General features: G+C 38.0%; 1 protein-coding gene across 3 annotated transcripts in view; it reads right to left on the reverse strand.

Annotated features, from left to right (window-relative positions):
- Positions 1-17,587: 17,587 nt before the first annotated feature.
- Positions 17,588-26,506, reverse strand: part of gabra1 (gamma-aminobutyric acid type A receptor subunit alpha1) — a 37,181-nt gene continuing 28,262 nt past the window's right edge. For all 3 annotated transcript variants that reach the window (XM_004550382.5, XM_004550381.5, XM_004550380.5), the window contains 2 exons: positions 22,257-22,459; positions 17,588-21,612 (listed from right to left, as the gene is read on the reverse strand). In XM_004550382.5, the coding sequence (XP_004550439.1) occupies positions 21,292-21,612; positions 22,257-22,459 (524 nt within the window). In that variant the 3' untranslated portion in view covers positions 17,588-21,291. The remainder of the gene's footprint in view (positions 21,613-22,256; positions 22,460-26,506) is intronic.

Here is a 26,506-nt window from a genome sequence, read left to right on the forward strand (position 1 = left end):
TATTAACTTTAAAAAAAAAATGTAAATCGTAACTTATAGAAGATTTAGTATTACATTATCACGGTCCAATGGCAAATTCGTCTCCTTTCTAGACACCAGCAGTGATACTCAGTAGATTATTGGCACTGTATTGAATGGCCTACATAAAAGTGTGTAAGTGCAGTGCAGAAACACAGAAGCACAGTCAGTAAATTTTGCAATTGTAAATCAAGGTAATCACGTCATCATCATCGCTGTTGCCAATTATGCTGTCCTTGTTGTTTTGGCTTTATTAGAACTCACTTCATCTCAGAAACACAATGCTGGAACCCTCCTCGTGGAGTGTATTGCATTATCAACATTATAAACATCATCATCTCATCAATACTTCATTCCTTGCCTTTCACTTTAACCATCCCCTATCTCAGACAGATGGAACAGGGTGAGCCAGCATTCAAGACATAGAAGACGGAGGTTGTTATACTAATGTGAGAACTATTACCTGGATGCATGATTTGATTTAGAGCAAAAAAGCAGCCACATCCTGTGAGGCATAATAGATTTATCGAAGTAACTCCTTAATGCATTTTCTGGAGAGCATTCAAAAGCCCTATTGGATTTTTCACCCTCCCTCTTCTTTTGTGTTGTCTCTAACATTCCCTACATAATTGCTCATGCTCATCCCTTCCTCTGTCTTGCTGTCCCCTACTTCACCCATGCCTCCCTTGTTGCTTCCATCTGGCAGTAAGGTTGAATCTAAAAATCATTGGATGACTACACGACAGCAAGGAAGTGTCAGTGGGGTATATGAGATAACAGTGGTCTTACTTTGCCCTGCCAATGATATATCTGATGCTGTGTCAATCAGATCTTAACCTACAGTGCACTTGAGATTCAGTGCACAAAATACTGTACCTTCAGAAGAGAATACATTTAAATGTCTTCTTCAGTTTCAGTTTCCTTTTGCTTTTATTCATGTGACCGAATTTGTTGGGGGTTTTTTTGTGAAGATAATTTTGATTATTTAACAATTCCATAAAATGATTTTTAGACTGTATTGCTTTTAGTCGGGGAGGTAGTCACAATAGGCAACCAAGTTCAAGGTAGCAAAGCTGACAATCCAAAAAGTCCAATTGTAACAAAATGACAAGTCTGGACTGCCATGGTAATCCATTTTTATTGCCAGAGTGTCAAAATACCACAGTTTTTCAGAGCACAGCTGGTGTCTCAGAGATATGAACAAAGTGCCCTTTAGCAGTTGTTTCTTTGCTCACCTGGTTCAACAATATTGGAATCTGAGAGCAAATTGTCCTGTTTGACAGACTGGAAAAATCCACTTAAAGAGATAGGATGGGTGGCCATGACATAATACACTCAACTGCTTTCAAGTAAGGTGAGCAATTCCATATCCAAACTTTTATAATTACTTTTAAGAGCAAAAACAGTTTTGATTAATTTAAGGCGTCATAAAATTTGCATTAAATGTGATTATATTTGCTGCACTCAATTAAATAAATCTTTGTTACACAGAAACTTAAAATTACCCAAGTTTGTCAGCCACACTATCAGATAACGTCTGGATCTGAACCTGACAGATATATTACGCTGAAGTAAAGAACATATTTTGGTTTCATTTTTTTTTTCATTTTAAAACTTATACCATACTTTTATACCACAAAATATATTCTTCATTTGCTTCTTGCACTCCCTTCCTTTCCTTTTTGTGGTGGTTTATTTATTTTGCTGACATTTTCTATGATAACATGGCTTAAGAACTGGTGTCGCTAAATGAAGGATAGGTGATTCTAAGTGACTTGAATGCAGTTACTTCAGGCTGTAAATGCCCTGCCTCATTATCATTACCCTTTCTTCAGGCATTAGACCTTTGTTGATTGCAACTGTTGTTATCTTGACCAGAACAACCTTGCAGAAGGTCTTAAGAGTGATAGTTTCCTAGTCAAATAAAGGTTAAATAAAAAACAAAACAAATAGGGACCATTTTAAACACTTAAAGATAATCTTTAATAAGGTCATTATATATTTTTTTTTAACAATTTTTCAAAACACATTATAAACTGTCTTGTGTAACATATCTGTATGACCTTTTTAATGCTTTTACTTTTAGTCTTAGTAACGAACATGAATGTCTTGTTATTTAATCTTGTAATATTAATATTTTCACTAGTGCAAGTCATTACCAAGTATTCGCAGACTTGTTACCACCTTCCATGGAAACTGCTGGTGACTGGAGTAATCTTCTATCTACCGAAGCAATACTATTTTAACAGTAAAAAACACAAAAAACCTTCACCTTTGGAAATGTCACTGCATTCATGCTGAAGGTGGATTTGTCAAAGAATATTACATTTAAAGATATGTATATGAAATGCTAGGTGATGGTATTAATCTCAGGTTGAAGTAAACATAATGAATGAAATCCATGCAGGCTCTAACATATGATATAGTTGTAGAATGAGGGATATGTATAAAGATAAGAAATTACCTGTATAAAGCTGCTGTATTTGTGGATCTATTGACTGCATACAGAGTATAAGAAAAACATCTGGTATTGTTTTTGTTTTGTTTTTTTTAAACCCAGACACAGTAACACTATAAGCATTTAAGATCACTGGCTTTCCTTTAAGTTAAAACTGAAAATAGTGTTTTATGTTGCATATTTGTCCATATAAAAATCAATATTAAACTTTCATGCATAAATTATGACAACCTCAATCAGTATTTTTATTCATCTTTAGGCATGAAAAAAAGATTTTTTTACATTTTGAAACTTTTTTGTGTACTTACACTGGCTGAAAAGTGGGTGGCAGGGTATGGAGTGACACATCAGTGTCCAATGTAGTGTTTTATGTGCAAGTATACCATCAACACTGACACAAATACAAGAAAACAGCCTTTGAATAGCTGTCCACTGGGGTGACCACTACGCGTGAAAGGGTTAAGCAAGAACGAAAGAAATCTAATGAAAGTTATTGACTGGTTGAAAATATTAAAAATAGGTTTATACATGTGTTTACCATCATATTAAAAAAGTAAATAAACAAATTACACTTAAAAGCAGAATTTTAGGATTCACTTTGAAATCTGATTTGGAACCGCAAAGCAGCAGAGATGGAGAGAGGGAGAGAGGCTTGATAGTGGTGAATGTTTTGGAATGCAACAATAATTCATTAAGTGCTAAAAAAAAATCATGTGGCCAGCCACAAAATGAATAATAGCTGTTACCCAAGACACACTATGGCCTGCAAGTGCCTTGGCTATGTGTTAATAATTTAATAAAGAAATGAGACTTCATATCAGCCTTCAAAATGCCCACCCGTGAGAAATGAGATGCTTCTTGTTTGTTGTGATTTTGATGTAATGGCAAAAGTTCTTTTTTTGTGTATCACATCATAATCTTCATAACGGACTATGTATTTGTTTGTGTAGGTGTGTGAACTAATTCTTATATTATATAATAGCCTCAACAGATGTAAAAGGGAAGACTAAAAAAATAAACAGGGAACTAAAATGTCACCTTTACTCCAAATGAAACAAATCATAACTTCTAAACTAATTTCATTTACTGTAGCAACAGCATGTCTGCTTTGAAATTTTAGAAAGGGTAGAACAACAATTTGTAATAGCTGGAAAATGAATAATCATTTACTAATTTGTTAATTAATTTAACTGTAAACTTGCAAGTGGCTTTCTTTTAACTCAAGAAAAATATTTGCAATAAACACTTGAATGAATGTAGAAGTTAGTGTACATACAACAAAAGGTTAATGAGACATTGACTTGTTTTATCTGTTTCGAATATTTAGGAATTCCAAAGATACAGATACAAATGTGTTTTATACGCGAACCACATATTTTCTGCTTTTTAATTTGTGTCGTATTTCATCCCAAGATGGTTCATATCCAGCCAAATCAGGCAAGTGATTCAAGCTACAAATCCCAAGAGTGCACAAAAGTGAACTTCAGGGTCAGTGGGTCAGTTAGCTTGTAGTAATTTCATTAAACTGCTGTATTTGTATGTGTGATATTTCATGCATAGCTGAATCACAATAAATAGAAAAAGGCCTAAAAATATTTTATCAGTACCTTAGATGATTCTTTTTTTTCTGTGATAGTGGTTGCCCATTTGACACAACAACCACACTCTGTTTGATAAAGATATACAGTTCTGTCTTTGTTTTGTTTCATCCTGACATCCGTGTCCCTCACTTCCTGCTTTCATTCGGGCAAAATGTCAGAACCTCCCGGGTGAGGGGAGACATTTCATGGTTTTGAACAGGTCTTTTTGCCATTCTGCTCCACATTTGCCTTTCCTCCAGCCAAGTGAGTCAGATTTGCACACTAAAGAAAGAAGACAGAGTGATATATTTTTCTGGCCTATAGAGAGACAGAACAGACACATAAGCTCTCTATTCAGTATCAGATTACTCTATTAGGGATGTCATGCAGGCTTTGTATTCCTTTGTTTGAGGAACGCTTCTCAGGTGTGAAGAAAAAGTTGTACACATTTGTTTGTAAGTGTGAATGAGATTATGTAGTTGACTGGCTTCTTTCAACAGACAGGCAGAAAACCAACCATATATCGCAACACCTCCCCCTGCTGGATCTACTGCAGTGAAATGAGCAGATGAATAATGAAGGGGCTGTCTCTCTGTTTCTGCATATCTCACAGCTTCTCTCGCTGTCTTATCGACTGAACTTTTCCCTCGTTTTCATAGCCCGATATTGTATATGTATGTGTGTATGTATCTATTTATCTACTTGGTGGGTGGGATCAAATGAACACAATGAAGTGCAACATCATTAGCAGCATCTCTGTGATACAAACACACACAAGCATGCACACACACACACACACACACACACCCTCAAATGAATGATTTCAAAAATGATTCATTAAAGATTATAAAATATGTGGAAGACTGACCACAAGTCTGGACAGCATGCCCACATGAAGTGCAGCCTGCAAGGTTTTTTTTGCATGAACGCACTCATGTAATATGGAATTGTTGCTCCAAAACAACAGTATTACATCTGGATTGATTAATCTTGAGGTTTTCTCTATGGTGGTTTAAAAAAGAAATTAGATGCAGTAATGACATAGCACCGTATTGCTTATATCTTAAGTCTGCTATCTTTACCATTGTGATGAATTGAATATGGTAAATTATTTCATTTACAATGCACACTATTAGATTGGTTTATTTCATTTTCATGGCTTTAATAGACAGACCAAATACTATTTCAGTTCATTCAATTCTATTCAGTTTTATTTATAAAGTGCCAAATAACAATAACAGTTGCCTCAAGGCACTTTATATTGTAACATAAACCCCAAAATAATACAGAGACTAAAACTGTACAACTCCCTATGAACAAGCACTTTGGTGACAGTGGGAAGGAAAACTCCCTTTTAACAGGAAGAATCAGGCTCAGGGAGGGGCATCCATCTGCCACAACCAGTTAGGGGTGAGGGAAGGGAGACAGGACCAACACGTGCTGTGGAAGAGAGCCAGAGATTAATAATAATACTGCACTGAATGTACTGAACATTTAGTACTAAAATATTGGTCTTGGACTGCACTGGACTCCACAGATTCAAGTTAGATTTACATTATAACCGTATGAGCACTATTATGAAATGAAAACAAGGGATATGCTGACAAATGCCATACAAACAGTAATCCCTGATTTTATTGAAATATAAGATGACCTTGTGTTAATTGTTTGGAGAGAAGGATTTAACCAAAATAGGTGGTGTTACATTCGTACCCTATGACTAAAGTATTTTCCTTATCAAATCTCATGTTAAGTTGTGTCAAGTAATGCCCGATTCAATCAGACAATATTTTTGTTTGGTAAGAGAGTGTCAGTGTAGCTTACTGTACACCCTAAATGTGGCCATTACTTTACAGAGACACATGAAAGATTATACATCATCTACCAATCAGACCAACCTGGTAACTTCTGATGGATGCTTTAGAATTCCATTAGGAGGTTATGTGAGTTATATGTCGATTCAGTCTGTGCTGTCAATCAAATCGTGATTTATAGTTACACAAACAGCAGTATGTGTTGCCTATAATAAACAAGAAAATCTTACAAGTGAAATGGAAGAGGTGCAATTTGTCTTTTTCAAGTATTTTCCCTTTTTCCCCCCTCACCACTGCATGATATAGCTTAACTATAAAGTATCTCACAATGCGCTTCCTTGGTAACACATTAGCTTGTAGGTTCGTCATCCTGTAGGTTCTTTATTAATTTATGTTTAAAGGCTGAAAGGCTAATAGAAGGCTAACAAACGACTGCCCTGCAGAGGAAGTTAAATGTTTTACTTCTACTCCAATATATTTAATGTTACATCTGTATTATGCAATAACTTTCATAGTGCACAAAATATTTATAAGAAGAAACTGTGATGAGAGGGAAAAAAAGAACATTTAAGTTGCTAGTTTTCTTTCAAACATAGCATGTCATTGTACAATGCTGTGATTCAACTGCAATGTTTGGTCGAAGGAAAGTCAGAGTCACTGCCTTAAGAACTACAGAGCTTCTCAGAGATAAACATGGTAACAGCTGCTTTTGACAATGAACATCCAGAAGGCTTTGAAGATAGTGGGGAAATTGGGAAGGATAGGAGGAGACAGAAAGAAAGAACAAGGGAAAGGGAGGTTAAAAGAACATGGCAAGAGAAGAAGGAATACAAGTGATTCCTTCAGAATCCCCAAAGGGTGAAGAAGTGGTCAAGCTGAACAGGGTACAAGACAAAGAAGAACTGAAACAAGGTGATACTGCTGACCATAAATATGGGTTTGCTCTGTGATTTATAGGAGTAAACAGGATATCAGCACAGCTTTATGCTGGACACACACAAACACATGAATATGAACACTAGCATATGCACATAAAGCACATCTTTACCAGTCTGAAACAGAGAAATATCATACCTTTAAACTGACCAAGGTGAAGCTAAAAATTTATAGGTTGAGTTTGTTGGCAGTGTGAATGGGAGTATTAATAGGTGTCTGTCTCTCTGTGCACTGTGATAGACTGACAGCCTAGCCAGGGTGCACCTTTCCTCTTTCCACATGAAAGCTGGGTAAGTCGTAGCCCCTCGCAGGCCTGGATAAACAGTTAAGTAATGAATGGATGGATGCATGGATGGATGGATGGATGATTAGTCAGCTTTATGTACCTTTGAGCAAGTGTGCATACAGCCAGTGCTCAACAAGCCTTCTGGGTGTGGTGCTTCAGCTGCATTGTATCTATATTGCCAAATAGAGGTTACATTATTACAGCTTTATGTTATGACAGCTGGCAGCATATACATTCTGATAAAACCCTGTAAAGAAAGTAATTTCCAAGCAAAAGTACTTCCAAATTGCCCATATTGTCCACACTGGATCCAAGGATATTTATGCTATGACCTTCAAGAATTAGGCAGTGTTCATCGACTGTGTACCCTACTAGCTTACAGCAGCAAAACTGAAGCCAGAGCCATTGTTTGGAAGAAAAGAATTTAATAACCGCAAACAGGCTGAATTTGCTCCACATAAATCCAGTTGTATTGCTATAAACAATGGATTATATCCTGCTGATATGGTGACTGAATACTGAAGTATCACCTTCTTGCTGTACAAACTCAGAAGAGAATAGCAAGTAGAATGTCTACAGATAACTTGTCATGAGTGTTTCTCATTACTTGCTGCGAAAAATGTCTTTTCATGAAAACAAAACTAAATACGGTTTAACTGGGTTGAAAATAAACAAACAAAAAACAAACAAGGGCGCTCTATGTGCCTCTGCATGTCTGTGACTCTTATGAATGGGTGAGTTTGAAATAGGTAGTCGGGAAATAATTCCACATGAAAGCCCTCACTAGCAATTTAATAGAATAGGATGCATTTGATGATGTAAGCCAAATAAATTAGTCTTCTGTTGTCTGGAATTAAATATAACCATGAATTGCAACAAGCTTAAGACCTCTCTTGATTTAGGATGCTTGGCCGGCAAGTGAAAAGCCCATAAATGTAATCGAATGATGGTAAAACAGCAACTTTTAATTATATTACATAACTGCCATTATATAAGGCAACACTGCAGATAAATTGAATGTATATACGACATAAAAAGGAAAGTGTTTTTTGACATTTTAAAGACTAGTAAACGTATTTAGGTTTGGCAGAAAAGGTGTTATTTATGATTAGGAAAAAGCATGTCTCCACCCCAGCAGATTTCAATAAGTCAATAAAGAAGTCAAAGAATAAAGAGGTAAAGTTTTCGGGAGACAGGCTTAATATCATTGTAGCCACTGGCTAGAATTATACAATACTTTATACAAGAAAATCCCATTTTTTATTCAGATTTATATTTCCCTATAGTTTTGTATTCAATACTGTACAAGTGGTTTTATATTCTGCATACTTTCTGTACACTGCATCCCTGCTGCATCTGTTCCTATTCCTGCAGAAGCTCCAAGTTCTTATGTGCCCTTCTATCAGCTCAATGTCATTTTTTCCCTCTTTTATGCACATCTTTTTCTGTCTGTTGCCTTCTTTCATATCACTGTAGTCCCTTCCATAAATTCCCAACTTTTTCCACTTCGATTTTCTCAGTAATTACTCTTGTTTTTTTCATTTGTCTTCCATCTATTTTTTCCCCCTTTCTCTCATATCCTATATTTTTCTCTGACTTACTCTGTCTCTTGACCCTCACTTACTCTTGTTGATCATCTCTTCCTTTTAATCTATCTTTTTAAATGCCCTTCTGCAACCTCTCCTTCTCCCATGCGACACCGCTCCTCCTCTTATTTCAGTTACTTGTGCTGTCTGCCCACTGTACCTCATTTCAGTCTTGGCAAAAGTTGACTTCTTCTGCAGAGGAACAAGCAAAAAGCCTTCAAAACAATAAGGAACACGATGAGAGGGAAAATAAACATATAAACAGAATCCACGGCTTCGTATCTAGTTTATCAAAGTACATTTAAATGTGAATGAGATAAAGGACAAAGGCCTTTGTGCTGTGATGCAAGTTGGAAAAAAAATGACAGTATGATGATGACATAATAATTGCCTGAAGAATAGTCCCATTCTTATCCCTACCATCAACCAGTCTGTCTTCTGGGCTGACAAGTCTTGCCTTCAGCTGTTTCCATGATCATTATCTGATGCCCAGTGTACTGCAGCATTCAACCAAGACTTAAAAGCTCATTCACAAAGGTGGCTGTGCAAATCTTACATGACTAACATTATTCGCTTTTCAAAAGAACAGCTTGTAGGCTAAGGTCTGCATTGCGCCGCTTCCACAAGTAGGTATGGTCAAGGGCAGTTGTTTTTGGGCAACATTATAACTGTAAATGTTAATATCTCCCAACAGGAGCTTATTTTATAATACTGAAATATGATCCTAAAACTTGTCTGTGGGGTTGTTTTGTGTTTTCAGAATTTTATGGAAATCTCATACAGATCAATAGTATTCATCTGAAAACAGTGCTACCGTCTACGGAGGCTAAAATGAAAAAGCACAGTTCTTGTGCTTAATTTGAGGTTGAATATCACTGGCACAGTCCGTAGTTCTGAAAGTTAAAAAAGTATTTCATACATGTATTATGCTTATGTCATACATTTTACATTTCCTCAGGGAAATAAGAAAGCCTCTATTGATCAAGCTTGACTATGGATGATTTATTCTAGTTGTCCAAAACAATTGTTTTGGGACTATAGAACCCAGTCCAGCAAGGATACATTTGTATATGGTGGCCATTCCAAATGAATTTCACTTATTTCTGCACCTGATTCTCTGCTGATGCCTTCATCAATTTCTTTCTTAGTCTTTAGGTTGTCAGTCAGAGTACTATTCCACATTGTGCAAACAGTGGCAATGACTTCAAGTTGATGTTGAACACATACAGACATCTTTGTAGCACATTTTGAGGTGACCAATGACTCTCCACCATGATGCTGGCTCTTCATTTATGACACCTCAGCCTGAGAGCATATTCACTGCCTTCCCAGTGAATATGCTAGGAAGGGAAGACCGGCCCTCTTTTTGCTGATGGCCAGCCCAAAGTGATTGGAGGCCTTCAAGAAGTAGTTTAGCGACCCGAGGTTTTGGCTGGATGTGTTACAGCTGCTAACAGTAGGGACTCCACGCCACATGTGCTTGTCCTGACTCTGTGATGGGCAGTTTGGGTGATTGAAAAACATGCTGCTCTCAGTCAGGTAGAGCTCTGTTGCAGTGCCAAAGAGTTGCCTTAGGGTAGAGTGAAGAGTGTTTGAGCAAGCACACATTCTTGTTTGAAGCCTCTGCTGACAGTGAAGGGCCACGAGGAGCTGACAGCTAATTGCACTGAATTAATAAATCATGAAAATCATATGACTTAATGAGGAAGATGAAAGGAATGTATAGGGTCATCTGCTGCTCTCTACACAGCTTCAGAAGTTGGCAAAGTGCACTTAGACTAGTGTAAACACATTCATCCAGCTGTTGCAAATGGGTCAAAAGAAACCAGCAAAAAGTGGCTGAGGTACCAAAATTATCCTAATTTTTGCACTTTTATGGTGCACTGCTTGATCATGCCTGGTAGAATATTGGCAGCTCATGACAAATGCATGGTGTGGTGTGGCAGACAGTTAAAGCATGAACACTTGCAGAAGTAACGATACACTCAGTAGTAGTGCTTCATAAGCCATGTTGTTGCTGTCTTGTTTACCGTGCTCACCAGGCTGTTCCTCGCAGCAAAGTCTATTCAGTGATCTCACAGGTCTTTCCACATTTAACACAGCTGTTTTTCTGAAATCCATGCCGAAGCCTTGGTGGGCAACTTTCAAATATTTTTTTAAAAACAAAATACACAAAATTGCAATTTCTAGGCAAAAAGGGAGGTTCAAGCACTTTTTATCCAAAATATAATATTCTTAACTAAATCAATCCATAGTGTGTGATGTGAAAGGGGTTTTACACTATCCCATTAAGAGATAATAATCATGTCTGATTATAAAACCAAAACTTTGGTTTACTGATACCACTTAGAGCAAGAGTCAAAAGTTTAGACATACTCACCCATTCATGGGAATAAAGGGCGTGTGGAAACTGGTGTTTGCAGTATAAAGAATCTATGAACACAAAGCAAATTATCAAGCAGCATTCAATGTCCATTTGCTAGTCATATTTTGTGGAACTTTGTTAGAATTCTTTATTTTGGATTATGACAACCATAATTGGCTACAATGGGGGATGGAAAAGTAAAAAAAAGAAAAAGAAAAAGTTAGCAACAGAAGGACAGGGAGAGAAAAATAGAGAAGAGAGGAAGGATCGAGAGAGCATCCAGTATACTTTAGACAGTAATTTGGGGGTTTGGAGATTAAGGAATTGCACCAAACCACACTTTTGTAAGATGTCAGGGTTGTTCCAGATGGGTGTACATTTGCATGGGATTAGTGAAGACTTGGTCATTTTTAGAAACATCCACCATGCTGTCAGAGATGAGCTTATATTAGTGCTTTTAAAGCATACATGTCATCTGAGCTAATGAATAATAGGTCCAAAATCTCAATATATAGTCTACGTCCATCCAGGGCTCATGTAAGAGGTTTTAACTATATTGAGATGTATTTTAGCCTGTTGGCTCTGAAGTAATGGTAAAAGTTAGGCAGATCTAGTCCTCCTCTATCCTTGGTCCTCTGTAGCTTTTTTAAACTTATACCAGGGTTTTATATTTCCAAAGAAATTTAGAGATAAAATTCCGAGTCTAGAGATCAGAAATGAAATTAAATGAATGAAAAAATTTTTTCATGAAGAACCTTTTGCAATTAATGAAACTCACAAAAGAAACCATATGGTAAATGGCCTGTATTTGTATAGCGCTTTACTAGTCCCTAAAGCACTTTACACATCCAGTCATCCACACACACATTCACACATGGTGATGGCAGCTACATTGTAGCCACAGCCACCCTGGGGCGCACTGACAGAGGCGAGGCTGCCGGACACTGGCGCCACCGGGCCCTCTGACCACCACCAGTAGGCAACGGGTCAAGTGTAGGGGTGGGTTTTGATAATCGATTTATCGATTAAAATCGATTCTGGCTTGGATAACATGACATTGATTCATTAAAATCCTGAATCGATTTTTTAAATATTCATTTATTTTGCCCGAAACGCCAGAATCTCAGGTTAAACCTCACAAAATTTCAACAACCACCAAACAGCTAAAACAGTAAATGAGAGCAGGAACACAGATTCTGCACAGAGACGTAAACACACAGTAAACACACCCGTGGATCAGACTCAGTGAGATGTGGCTTTCTCACCCAACGGCACAGACACGGTCGGGGCTGAAAGCCGACAGCTCGCTGATTCCGATGTTTCGGCAGGTCCGCGCTTTGTGTTTACCTCGTTTTTGCGCTGATTCTAAAGCTGTTAGTTTTATCTCTCTCCAAACATTATTGACCGAACCAGCAGCCAAATAAGATCCAAACTACGCTTCACATAAACATCGTCATGAATTCCCTCTGACTATTGCTGTTTTGCTTCCACCACAATAAAATCTCACTTCATGCACAGCTCTCTCTCTCTCTTGCTTTCTCTGTATACTTCAAGAACAGTTTCCCATCTAAAAATCTGTTTTCTGCATTATTCGCTTGCTTGTTACACACAAGTCTACCGTTGTTTACAGCGCTGTCGGGCGCTGTTTTTTCCCCCTTTTACTTACAGTGGGGCAAAAAAGTATTTAGTCAGCCACCGATTGTGCAAGTTCCCCCACTTAAAATGATGACAGAGGTCAGTAATTTGCACCAGAGGTACACTTCAACTGTGAGAGACAGAATGTGAAAAAAAAAATCCATGAATTCACATGGTAGGATTTGTAAAGAATTTATTCGTAAATTAGGGTGGAAAATAAGTATTTGGTCACCTCAAACAAGGAAAATCTCTGGCTCTCACAGACCTGTAACGTCTTCTGTAAGAAGCTTTTCTGTCCCCCACTCGTTACCTGTATGAATGGCACCTGTTTAAACTCATCATCTGTATAAAAGACACCTGTCCACAGCCTCAAACAGTCAGACTCCAAACTCCGCCATGGCCAAGACCAAAGAGCTTTCGAAGGACACCAGGAAAAGTATTGTAGACCTGCACCAGACTGGGAAGAGTGAATCTACAATAGGCAAGCAGCTTGGTGTGAAAAAATCAACTGTGGGAGCAATCATCAGAAAATGGAAGACATACAAGACCACTGATAATCTCCCTCGATCTGGGGCTCCACGCAAGATCTCATCCCGTGGGGTCAAAATGATCATGAGAACGGTGAGCAAAGATCCCAGAACCACACGGGGGGACCTGGTGAATGACCTGCAGAGAGCTGGGACCAAAGTAACAAAGGTCACCATCAGTAACACACTACAACGGCAGGGAATCAAATCCTGCAGTGCCAGATGTGTTCCGCTGCTGAAGCCAGTGCATGTCCAGGCCCGTCTGAAGTTTGCCAGAGAGCACATGGATGATACAGCAGAGGATTGGGAGAATGTCATGTGGTCAGATGAAACCAAAGTAGAACTTTTTGGTATAAACTCAACTCGTCGTGTTTGGAGGAAGAAGAATACTGAGTTGCATTCCAAGAACACCATACCTACTGTGAAGCATGGGGGTGGAAACATCATGCTATGGGGCTGTTTTTCTGCCAAGGGGACAGGACGACTGATCCGTGTTAAGGACAGAATGAATGGGGCCATGTATCGTGAGATTTTGAGCCAAAACCTCCTTCCATCAGTGAGAACTTTGAAGATGAAACGAGGCTGGGTCTTCTAACATGACAATGATCAAAAACACACCGCCCGGGCAACAAAGGAGTGGCTCCGTAAGAAGCATTTGAAAGTCCTGGAGTGGCCTAGCCAGTCTCCAGACCTCAACCCCATAGAAAATCTGTGGCGGGAGTTGAAAGTCCGTGTTGCTCGGCGACAGCCCCAAAACATCACTGCTCTCGAGAAGATCTGCATGGAGGAATGGGCCAAATTACCAGCTACTGTGTGTGCAAACCTGGTAAAGACCTATAGTAAACGTTTGACCTCTGTTATTGCCAACAAAGGTTATGGTACAAAGTATTGAGTTGTATTTTTGTTATTGACCAAATACTTATTTTCCACCCTGATTTACGAATAAATTCTTTACAAATCCTACCATGTGGATTCATGGATTTTTTTTTCACATTCTGTCTCTCACAGTTGAAGTGTACCTCTGGTGCAAATTACTGACCTCTGTCATCATTTTAAGTGGGGGAACTTGCACAATCGGTGGCTGACTAAATACTTTTTTGCCCCACTGTACTTCTGAAAAGAAAACCTCATTTCTGCCATTCAATAGGCTTCTGAACAAATGTAAACTTTTTAAAATTATACAAAATGCAAAACGCTTAGCCGTGTCTGTAATAAAACCGCTGTAACTTCAGAGGTAATGTTCATATTTTGATTAATGGTTTTCTTTTGTTTTTGATGTACTGCAGAATATTTTTGTAAAATCCCAGGCCAGGAAAATCCCCTTCATGTTTTTCTGTGTTTTATCTTCAGCTACTTTGACACAAAGACATCTGCTGTGACGCTCACACCTTGGATAAAGTCTTGTGAGTGTCAGCTTCCTTTTTATAGATACAAAAATATGTAAATGTCAGAATTATAATATTTCTGACTGTCTGAGGCAAAATTTCCCAGATTTAAATCGAATCGAATTGAATCGAATCGAATCGTTGATCGAATCGATTCGGGACCTTGTGAATCGGAATCTAATCGATTCTAGAAATCAGTGACGATACCCAGCCCTAGTCAAGTGTCTTGCCCAAGGACACACCGACCAAGACTGTCCAAGCCGGGGCTCGAACCGGCAACCTTCCAAACCATAGCACTGAAAAGGTCAGCCAAATACTTATTCATTAAGACCTATATAGAAACAAAAAAATTCTGTATGACAATCACTTTCCGTCATGTACGAATTATTAAAAACACCAAACAAACAAACCCCCCCCCCCCCCAAAACAGTAACGTCCTTACCCTAAACCTCTATGACAGAGGCATTTACTTTCAGGAGGTGCAGAATGTGAAGTAATTATCTTTTTCCCCCAATTGCATTTCTTTTCTGTTTATGTATTCATTTATTCATTTCAGTTGAAGGAGAAAAACAAATCTCAGATCCTGATACCTGGCCAAGCAATCTATGGAGTGAGAAGCTGAAGCAAACACGAGCAAGCAGAGAGAGAGAGAGAGCTAATAGAAATCTTAGGAGATGTGGGTCCCTGATATGGCCATTGCTTAAGAATTTAGGCCCTGAAGAATTGGACGTGACACAACTTGGATGTGTGCGAGAAAGATTCCTCCTTTTCTTCTCCATGAACCAAAGTCTTCATCATCTCAATGTGGAGGATGTTAACTTCAATGAGAAATAGAGATTTAGTTTAGAAATGCCTTAAATTTATAATCATGTACTCCAGGCACAGTGTTAATCTTATTGTTTTCTTGTGCTAACACAATACATTGTTGAGGCTGATAATGTCATTGTTGGCGAATGACAAAATCCATTTACTTTATGTATAACTCCACTACTTGTATGCTTAAAATGTGACTCTGAGAGTTTGCAACTTGACTGTTCTGATTTATTCAGTTTTGTTTCTCTGCAGTCACAATAGATGGTAGCCACTGAGGGCCATTCTAAATGATTGCCTGAGACATTTATCAAGTTCCACTTATATTACCAAAAATGGAAGCTGGTTTCTTAACAGCAACATGATATGTGCCCTTTAAGGGTATTTAGTAATGATGATGTCTGAGATTGATTGTTTTGATTTAAGAAAGTTAATAATCATTTTCCTCATTTGCCTTTTTTTCAGGCAACACTACAAACAATTAATGGACAGACTGTTAAATGCACCTCCAAATGAAGTTTCTAGGGAAGCTAGCAGACAAAGAAGGATGCATTGGCTTTGTACTTGTGACAATTACCGTGCAGAAAATGCTTTTATTAAATCCCAATACGTGCCTTAAACCGTGATTAAGTAAAAACACTGCATGTGCAATGGATGCTTAAACTTTAAGCACAATTCATCCAGTGCCTAAGACTGAATGGAACTTGTCCAAATGTCCATCATTTCCTCGCCTAACAACCCCATTTTTAATCTGTGCTTATGAGTGGAAGGTGACACAAACAGAGAGCGGGAAGAAGATGAGAACTATGCAGAGAGACACACAGAGAGGGAAAAATTGTTCTTCTTTCTGCTCTCTTGCCAGGGAGAAGCAGCTTTATTACATAACAGCCTGAGGACTTGGCAGCTCACATGCTTTTAAGGAAGAAGCGCACGTTCCCCTGCACCTGAAGTCTCATGGCACGGTGGGAGAAGACGAGGATGAGGTGGAGGCTTGTGAGCAGAGGCAGCGAGAGCAGAGAGGGAATATTCAGGAGAAAACATGCTGAAGAACATAGCTGTTCTTGCCAGATAGTCACAAGCAAATAATATTACTTCACATGCACAGGTGATGCCTGCAGCTTTATGAACACGAGTTATTAGACACTCTTGGAATGAAAACAGGTTACAGTGACAGGATGCTTATTTTGAGAAAGATCTTTTTTATCATGTTTTTATCATTTTTATCATATCATATCAAAAGCAGTGGTTTTGTTTGTATGTTAACACTTGCTAGTTAGCAATAAACACAATAAAAGGCAAATCTATCTATCTATCTATCTATCTATCTATCTATCTATCTATCTATCTATCTATCTATCTATCTATCTATCTATCTATCTATCTATCTATCTATCTATCTATCTATCTATCTATCTATCTATCTATCTATCTATCTATCTATCTATCTATCGCCATTTTTTCTAATATAAACTGCTGAAACTACTGCAAAAAATATGTATTTTTGATATTAGCAAAATGGATCAGGCTTAAAATGTCCTAAGAGCTGTCATCGGGGCTGAGACTCAGAAGACAGCTGCTGCGTAACAAATGATTTAAGCTGAAAACTGTGACTCTGTGCGTAACAGCTCAGCTGTCCGAGGTCTCCTGACCGATCCTGTCTGTGGTGCAACTAATTGAATAAATGAGGTGTGTTATGAGTTATTCTGCCCGTGGGAGAGTTACACTCACTTTATATGGTTGGAACAAATCTTCATAGCTTGTGATATCCTGCCGCATTTAGTCATCTAAGAGCAAGTCTTCTTTGGATCTTGTAAATCCAGATGAAGTCCAAACAGTAAACTGCCAACATAAACAAAAATCACCTGTGCACCAATCCCTTTAGGTGAGGTCCCACCTTCTATCCCTCTGCCCCCTTGTCCACATAAAGCTAACGTAACCCTTCTTTCCCACAGGTATCATCTAAATGGCATTTAGCTCAAAAATTGAATCATTCAGATTTCTTCACATGCCCGATACCAGATGCCAGTTATCATACACAGTCTATTTATTTCTATATCTTATTAATTATGATCAGGAGAATGTTTCTTATGATTAATTAAACACTCAAAAACAAGGTCTAACTTTTAAAATCTATCATAGCCTTGGTCAGGTAGCACATAGCACAGAGACAGAAGTATAGCCATGACATTAGTTTGTTTTCTTTTTATTTAAAGACTAATGCAGAGAATCAGATTTTACAGGGCCATATCATAACCAAAAGAAACAAAACATTTACAGAAGATTCACCAGTTCATCTACATCCACCAGAACCTTTTGTCAGTATCATTGAACTGCCAGCATGAACTGTATGTAGGTTTGTGAGCTTGTGTGCGTTTTGTGTTTGTTCTTTGATGTCCATATGTATACAGTGTCATTCTTATCTCTTCTACCCTAGTCAACTTTTGTGCTTTAGAAAATTATTTTTTTTTACATTTCAGTGAAAATCAGAACATATTTTGTTTGATAAAAATACAAGAAAAACTCCAGTAGGTATCTAGGAATAACCAAAGACTCAATGTTGAACAGCAAGTGCTGCTGAGAACTGCATCGAACAATGAAATCAATGACTGATGTGCCTACCGATGTGATATTTACATGTATGCTCTGCCTATGAGTGTAAGGGTAAAGGTTGGAAGCTCATGATTGCACTGTGCCTCATATATCACATTCTCTCTGGAGCATTACCTAGACAGACCACGCTCAAAAATATTTGGAAATGATCCTTTGTTTCATTCTGCTTGGAGTAGAACTCGGGGCTTTACAAACTTGAAACAAAACTCACTGTTGCTTCCTGTAATATCACTGAGCTTTGGAAAGCAAAAGATAAACAAAATGATCTATTTAGTAAAGTAACATTTTCACCCGCCTCCATTTTTAGAATGACAAATAAGCTCAAGAACTTAACAGAAATGTTATTAACAAGGTTACGGTTTTGCTCCTGGTTTTCCAGTTCAATCACTTTATTGCATGTCTCTGGAGAAAAAGTGCAATCAACAATGAAAGCCATTTTCCCTTCAACCACTGACAAATCCAAAGCGCTAACAAAAGAGATAATCCACTGTTTTCTTTGATGTCACCCTGTATAGCCATGGTTAGAGAAAAAAAAGAAGAAAAAATGCTAATGGGTGCACAGCTGATATAAAAGCTAAGCTTTTTTCCTTTTTTTGTAGTAATAGCTTGTAAATCTGAAGCACAATGGTCAGGGAAAGAAGGTCAGTGATGTGGTTGAAAGCTGTCCTTGCATAGCACGAAGCTGACTACATAAATGTAATGTTATTGTTCTAAATGTGCAAAATGCATAACAATAGGTTGATAATACAAACAATATTCATCATCATCTTAGCTAATATCTTCATTGATAGAATCAAATACTATATGCATTAAGTATTTTACATATGTATATATATATATATATAGATTTTCTTTATGATATTAAACATACATACAATAGTTTAGAATTCAAATATCTTTATACAACTCTTCACCCTGAACTTTGCAGTTCCATGACCCTCAGCTTGTAGGTTAAGTGGCTGTGAACAGTAGACTGCTTGCATATGCTTGTAAAGATGTCTGCTATAAGGGGATAGATTCCATATTGGTTATGATGATAATGCAAATAATGACAATAGCAACAGCAACCAATCTCTTTTTGATTCCCTCTGGTAGTGGCATGATCTTTTCACCTTAGTGCACAAGCACACAGAGAATTCTGCACAGTTCTAATTTGCCCTTTGGCCTGTTTAGTGCCCTGTAAAATATATTCAGCAAAAGACATTGAATCAGTAATATGACGCAATGCACCAGCACTCTTGATTCTTCATCAAACACAGTTTGAGTGCGAGCCAAAGGGTTTAGAACCCAGCATGGACACACAATGCGATGCCTGTTTTCTTTAACAAAATCTAAATAGAATAAATTTCTAAGTACAGCATACAGATGAAACTACAAGTAGAGAGGGGTCAGTGTAAAGCTACAATGGATATCAACTCCAGACTGAGTGTCAGGTTCAGGTCCTAAGAAAAGCCCTTGCTAATTAATATTGCTACATTAACATAATTTAAATTGGACTGTTCAGAAACCTTAACATGCCACGTCAGAGAAGGAGCATTTCCCTAAAGAGTGTGTGTTTTTTAAAGAAATGAAGGTAGCAAGCAATTTTCAATACAAAAACAAAAGCATTCTTTTCACACTGGCGTTAATTTCTGTTGGTTTTTCTCGGAAGAGGGATTGACATCATGCTACAAAAATAGATTCATCTTTGTCACTATCGTAGAACTACAAGACAACTCCTCTGTGTGAAACACAGCGCTGGCTAAAGTAAGCTTACAATGCCACTTCACCTAAATGTCTCCTTTCTCTTTTGTCCCTTTCTGTCTCTGTCCCTGTCTCTCGCTGTTGCACACCGACAAGCAGCAACAAATGAGTCCTAACGGGCATGTGATACTGAAGGCAGTGTAGCTGGTACTTTCTGAGTGTTATGTCTCAATATTTAACTGAATGGGGATGGGGGTGAATATGGTAAAAATGGTCAGGGGACACAGTGGGATGGAAAATACAGATGTGCCGTCAATCGCCAAAGTAACAGCCTTCACAGCTTCAACTCTGAAAATGGAAAAGGCACTTCTCCCTCTCAATGTGCCCCCGCCCCTTTTTTTCAATTGATGCTAACAGAACTTTCCTACCAATGGTGTTTCTGACAAAGGAGGCCCCACCATAAGTAGTCAAAAGCCCCAAAAAACAAAAACAAATATACATAGGTAATGAGTGTTTTATTTCTAAATCTAATGCACTCCATGATTTGTGATATATATTTTTTTACATTCTTATTCGTAACTAGCCAGTGTCAGTTTACCACTGATTTTGTTGTTGATGTTGTTGCCGTCAATGTGTACACAAGCACACAGTTTAATATTTTAATCCAATGTAAAAGCAGCTTTGAATGGAACATTAACTTGGTGAAAAACAGTCACTTAAGCATGAATTAGACCAGTATATACTCTTTTTTTGTAGAAAGTATCATAAAGAGGAAACAAAAACAAATTAATCCAAAAAATTCTTTTCTCTCCATGTGTACAATTACCCTTTAGTTACACTTTGCAAAGCCTAAACATAATACTGACATCTGTAACACCTGATATTTACAATGCTGTGAAAATAACTTACTATATTTTTTTCAATGTTGATCACAACCATGATTGAATCTTTGTATCTTTTGATCTCTAAATAAATGGTGTGTCCACTGAGACATGTTTTATTGCTATTGCAGAAATCCTAACATATTATGGAGAATGGTATAATTAGGCTCATAAAACATCTACAAACAATGGAAGATATTTGGAAAGAGACTGACTGTAGCATTTTGCTGCTGATGTCAAATAAACCAAGCCAACAGTCAATGATGAGTTGTATTTTGAATAAATAAATACAAATTATAAGATGTCCTGTCCATGCATATACACAAATGCCCACTGTATCTGTGATTCCATGTTTAAATGAAGTAGAATCAAATAAAAGGTAACAAATAAATCAACAAAAACATGCCTCTCAACAAGTTTGGGCTATGTGCAGTTGTAGAATAGCATTCTCTTGGCTATATATTTAAAGTAGCATTTTCCTAGTAGCATCATCCCAGACCTGAACAACACTCTTTCAAAAGTTTGTATTGTTTTCATTTTTTTTTCCTATATTTTGTTTTTTCAAAATCTTCAAAATTTTGTTCAACATAGAAGCAATGCAACAACTGGGAATTGGAAACCAGCATGGACACCATGTTGTCTGAAAATAAACACTGTTTATAGGAATAAGAAAATGAAATAATTACAGGTATAGTTTAAAAGGAATGAAAAACTTGATTAGTGTGGATTGGCCCCCTGCAATTTGGGCTTCTTATTCAAGTAGGTCGCCCAGTAGACCAAGTTAAAGGTTCCAAAGAGCAGAGGGAAGGCTATTCTGGCGATCCTGTCTATCTTGCTCACACTGTTAAAGGTCTTCTTGGCCTCTGGAGGCTTGGGCTTTGGCTCCTCCTTAGGCTCAGTTGGGGGTGGTGGGGCGCTTTTAGCGATAGTAGCCAATCCAGGGTCCCTGGCAATATTGGGGGCGAAGGCTGTAGCAGTGGCAGCTGGGTAGGCCGTAGTGTTGTTCTTCTTAAGGAGAGATTCCTTCTTTTTCTTTTGCTGATTTGTTTGTCGGAGAAAGGCAAAAGGATAAAGAGTTCATTTTTTGTGAGATGCAATACTGCGCACACTGCTATTGTATCCTTTCCCAAACTACCACTATTCACTGTTGCATGCAAAACCCTGGTGAATCAAACTGGGTTTAAATAGGTATTTAATTGGGAAATATTAATTGCTCTCATTGGCATATATCCAAATGAAAGCTTTAATGTCAGAAATATAACATCTTTATAATCAGCATTGGGCCTTTTTAAAAACACCCGGAGACTGCAGAGTATGTTGTTGCTAACTGCAGCACAGAGACAAGTAGAGCAGAAAAGCACAAGCTGAACACTAAACTATTAATGTTCATGTCATGTTACTCAAATTGCATTTTCTATTAGATGACAATAATTAAATGTTCCCTGCTTGATGCAGTTCCATCAGCAGTTAAGTGATGTGCTGGTGCAAAAAAAAATAATAAAATAAACACTTTAATGTTCATATTTTGCTTGTTTGGGTTTTTAAAAAACATTAGAAGACGGTAACATGGTAAGGTTTTCCTATGTACTGATACCAGTGGTAATGCTTTTAAAAAAATGTTTTTATTATAATAAAAGCACACTTTAAATAAGTAAGACCATTTTTAAAAAGGGGTCAAATACCTTCTCTGGCACCACACTTTTTCCATCCCAAGCGTAACCCCTCTTGGTGAAGTAGTTGACTGTTGCAAACTCAATGAGGGCTGAGAAGACAAAGGCATAGCAGACAGCAATGAACCAATCCATAGCTGTGGCATAGGCCACTTTAGGGAGAGAGTTCCTGGCACTGATACTCAGTGTGGTCATGGTCAGGACAGTTGTCACTCCTGCAGACAGACACAGAGAGAATATAGACATCAAATCTCATGTTGTTGATCATTATCATAAATCGATGAAAACAAAAAGTGTGCACATTTTATCAACATTGTATAATGAGATGCTTTGTTCATGAAGCATTTTGATGTTATAACTTTATTCAAATAAGAACAAATAAACATTTTAATTATAATAAAGAGTAGCAGAAGTAACATGAACATGTTTTTTTCAAGCTGCTACAATAGCTTTTCAAGCTGCTTAAATACATGTGTTAATTTAAAATGCCCCACACTAAAAAGTGTCCCAGTGTTTCAGCTACTGAAAATCAAATTGCTAGTCTACACCCTGAACAAATGAAAGCTGCGAAGAGAATAGATGGAGAAGAAGAGGAACTGGAGCACAGCATTTCAAGCAGTGAGAGGCATATCTCACAAGCAGTTACTGCAGATGTTAACAAACTAAATAACATTAACCCAAGCAGCAAATAATCCACCAATTTGGTCTGGAATATCATGCAGAACAGCTGGAGTGTGAAAGAAGACCCTCTCCGATACAGAGAGATCTTTATGTAAATATATGTGCATATACTAATCCTTTGTAAGCTTAAAAAAAAATCAACTTTCTGTAAATTGTTATGCCATACAGGGATAAGTAATCATCAGTAATATCAGTCATGCAAACAGTTTTCATCAATATAGAGTAGACAGGCATCTATATAACGTTTTCCAATCATATTAAGCACTTAACGTGTTTCTACAGTACAAATGGCCTGTATTTTCATGTGTGAATGGGTAAACAAGTCATGTTTACCCATTCACACACAGTTTCATAAAGCATTTTATTCTGTGCAGTTTAAGCACTTTTTATCTCACACACACACACACACACACACACACACACACACACACACACACACACACACACACACACACACAAGCCTGTTCAGCTAACTTAGTGAAGACCTTCATTGACATAATGGTTTCCCTAGCCCAGGGGTCGGCAACCTGCGGCTCCGGAGCCGCATGAGGCTCTTTAGTCCTTGAAGTGCAGCTCCGCGTGGTTTGGGAAAAGTATTTAGCTGAAGTGTATTTTATTTATGTTAGTTCTTTTTTTAACTAGTAGTTCTAAATTGGAAGATTATTGTGATATTGAAATATAAAAATAAAATTATATTCTATTATTTTTTCATCGCTCAAAATAAGCGTCACACCCGCAGAAACGCCGTGCATTTATCGAGACTTTCACCCCCAGGTAGGCCAATTATGGATCTTCAGATCCACATTATATCAGCAGCTGTTCTCCTCCGTGAACTATGTTAAAAACAAACACCGCTCACGCCTCACAGATGACAGCTAACAGTCCTGCGTAAAGATGAAAGTGACTTCGTACAGCCCCGAATTGCAGACGCTGTGCGCAGAGGTTCAGGAGCAGAAGTCCCATTGTAAACATATCATGGCAGACCCGACAATGTTTGCATGAACACGCTTTTCACACACGGTTGCTGTATGCATACAGCCGGCTGTAGCTTTTCAGCTCACAGCCCGACACATACCAACACAACAGCATAGATAGCACAGGCGTGATTGCGGGTGCCGCTCAGGTGCGTCCTCCTCCCCTGCAGCGGCGCAGCAGACCACGCCCCGCCACACACATTAACCAGGTAAAATACATATTTAGGCAGAATTAGAATTAGGAATTAGGCGATATAAGGGTGGCGGCTCACAACAGTTTTTGCTTGCTACATGGATCATTTTAGTTCATCTGGGTGTCTTTCCTTTTGTTATATTTCTTTAAGAGTTCAAATGTGTTAATTACATAAATAAAATGTAATTTTCTCTGTAGCACTTCATGGATTTCATAAGCAACACACCTTAGTTGTTCACACAAAGCATAAAAGTAGAAAACAATATATACAGTGTTATCTTTATTTTAGATGTCAAAAAGTATTTGCGGCTCCCAGTGTTTTCTTTTGCGTGGAAACCGGGTCCAAATGGCTCTTTGGGTGTTAAAGGTTGCTGACCCCTACCCTAGCCCCATACCCTAACCATAACCATTAAAAATGAATGCCTAACCCTAACCCTTACCCTAAACCTAACCACAACCTAATCGTAACCCTGACACTAAAACCACATTTTGAGCCTCAAAAAGGCCATCAAACTTGTGAGGACTGGTGAGTGTGTCCTCACAAGTGACTGTTGGTTCTCACAAGTATAGTAGAATGCAGATTTCGGTCCTCACAAAGATAGCTAGACAGGAACAGACACACACACTCCTCAACAAGATCTTTTACAAATCGGTTAAAGAGTAAAGACTAGCTGCCATCAAAAAATAAAACACTACTACACTTCACATTATATCACAGTCACATACTGTATGCAAATAGAGAATCTATATTAAAACAAAAACAATCTCAATCAGCTAACCTAAAAAAAGATGTCCAACTAGTTTTAAATGATTAATACTGAGTTAAACATCTTTCTAAAACAAGCTTATAAAGCTGACTAAAACTATCATTTACCGTAATCCAATTATATACTGCACACTGCTCTTATTCATGTGTCCACCATCTCCAAGAAGCAAAAGCAGCTGTACTGAGATTAAAAGTTACGGTTTCCCTTTATAATTCTGAATTCTTTTTTTTTTTGCTTCCTCCTCATTCGTGGTGAAGTGTTAAGTGATGATTCACAGACTCCCTGTCCTCCCACTCTCTTTTCACAAGCCTTTACCATTGCTGACTGGGTGCTGTGACATGGACCATAAAGAATGATTATTATGTTATCATTACTCATAGCCAAATAAACGACTGGTCCTCAGCCATGAGCAAACAATGCACCTTAAATGGGTTTGCTGCATCTGCATACTAGGAACACGATGTGCATGGTCATACATTTTTTGTGCTTATTATGTCTCTAAGGGGAATAACAACTAAGTAGGTCAAAGTTATTTATTGTGAAGTCATTTATTGTTGAAATGTACTGCTTCTCGTGGATGGCATAATTGCACTTGGCATAAGCACAAGCTGAACAAACAAACAAAAACAAACAAAAACAAAAACAAATGACAGCTTCAGATGAAAACGGCTATATTCAATTCCTGTTTGGTATAAGGATAAAACACAGCCACCCACACAAGTGATGCTCACAGATGAAGAGTGGCTACATGAAGACTAAATGCTGCTACAGTTAGATACATGCTATGAAAACGAGGGCTAGAAAAGCACATTTTATGCCTTGTTAAGAGTATTAATGCAGATATTTAGGAATCTATGTGTGACCATGTTCTGCACTGTACCAGATGCTAAGCAGGCTATGCACTGAATGATGGCTAAGGGAATGCACGGCAAATGGTGCTGTGAAGACCAAATTTTCCATTGGCTCTGGCTGCTCAGAATTTCTTCTCCACTGACCTCCCTCACCATGTGTGCCACAACTGCATTACATTAATATTTGCCTTCACTCTCCCATAGTTTGTTTTGTCCTTGTCTCTCTATGCTCTCGTTTTTTCTTTTCACTTTGCCTTTACCCTCCAACTGGTCGCAGCAGATGGCTGCCCCTCCCCGAACTTCGTTCTGCGGGAGGTTTCTTCATGTTAGAAAGGAGTTCATCCTTCCTCCTGTCAACAAGTGCTTGCTCAAAGGGGATTGTCTTTACTTTAGAACAACATGTGTGCTGAGGGCTGTTGTCTTGCTTCTCTCTGTTAATGCTTTTTGCAGATGTGGTCTATTTTCTTTTAGAATTTGCTGGTAAAATTCAACATGCTTTAGTCCATGAATGGTGATAAATCTTTGTGGCTAAACAAAACCCTTTTCATTTAAACCAGCAAGTTTTATTTTGGTCTCATCAATCGGTTTTACTTTCTTTAGGAAACTGCAGATGGGCAGCACTTTTCATTTTTGGAGGACTGTGGCTTTGTCATTGTGCTCTTTTGATGGTGGGGTGATAAACATTAGTCACTGTGAAAGAAACCTTTAGTTGCTTAGAAGCTACCCTGGGTTCCTTTGTGCCATCCCAAACTTTTGTCTACTTTGCTTTTGTAGGAAACTTTGTTAGTTGACCTTT

The sequence above is a fragment of the Maylandia zebra genome, linkage group LG10 (assembly GCF_041146795.1).
Source record: "Maylandia zebra isolate NMK-2024a linkage group LG10, Mzebra_GT3a, whole genome shotgun sequence".
NCBI lineage: Eukaryota > Metazoa > Chordata > Actinopteri > Cichliformes > Cichlidae > Maylandia > Maylandia zebra.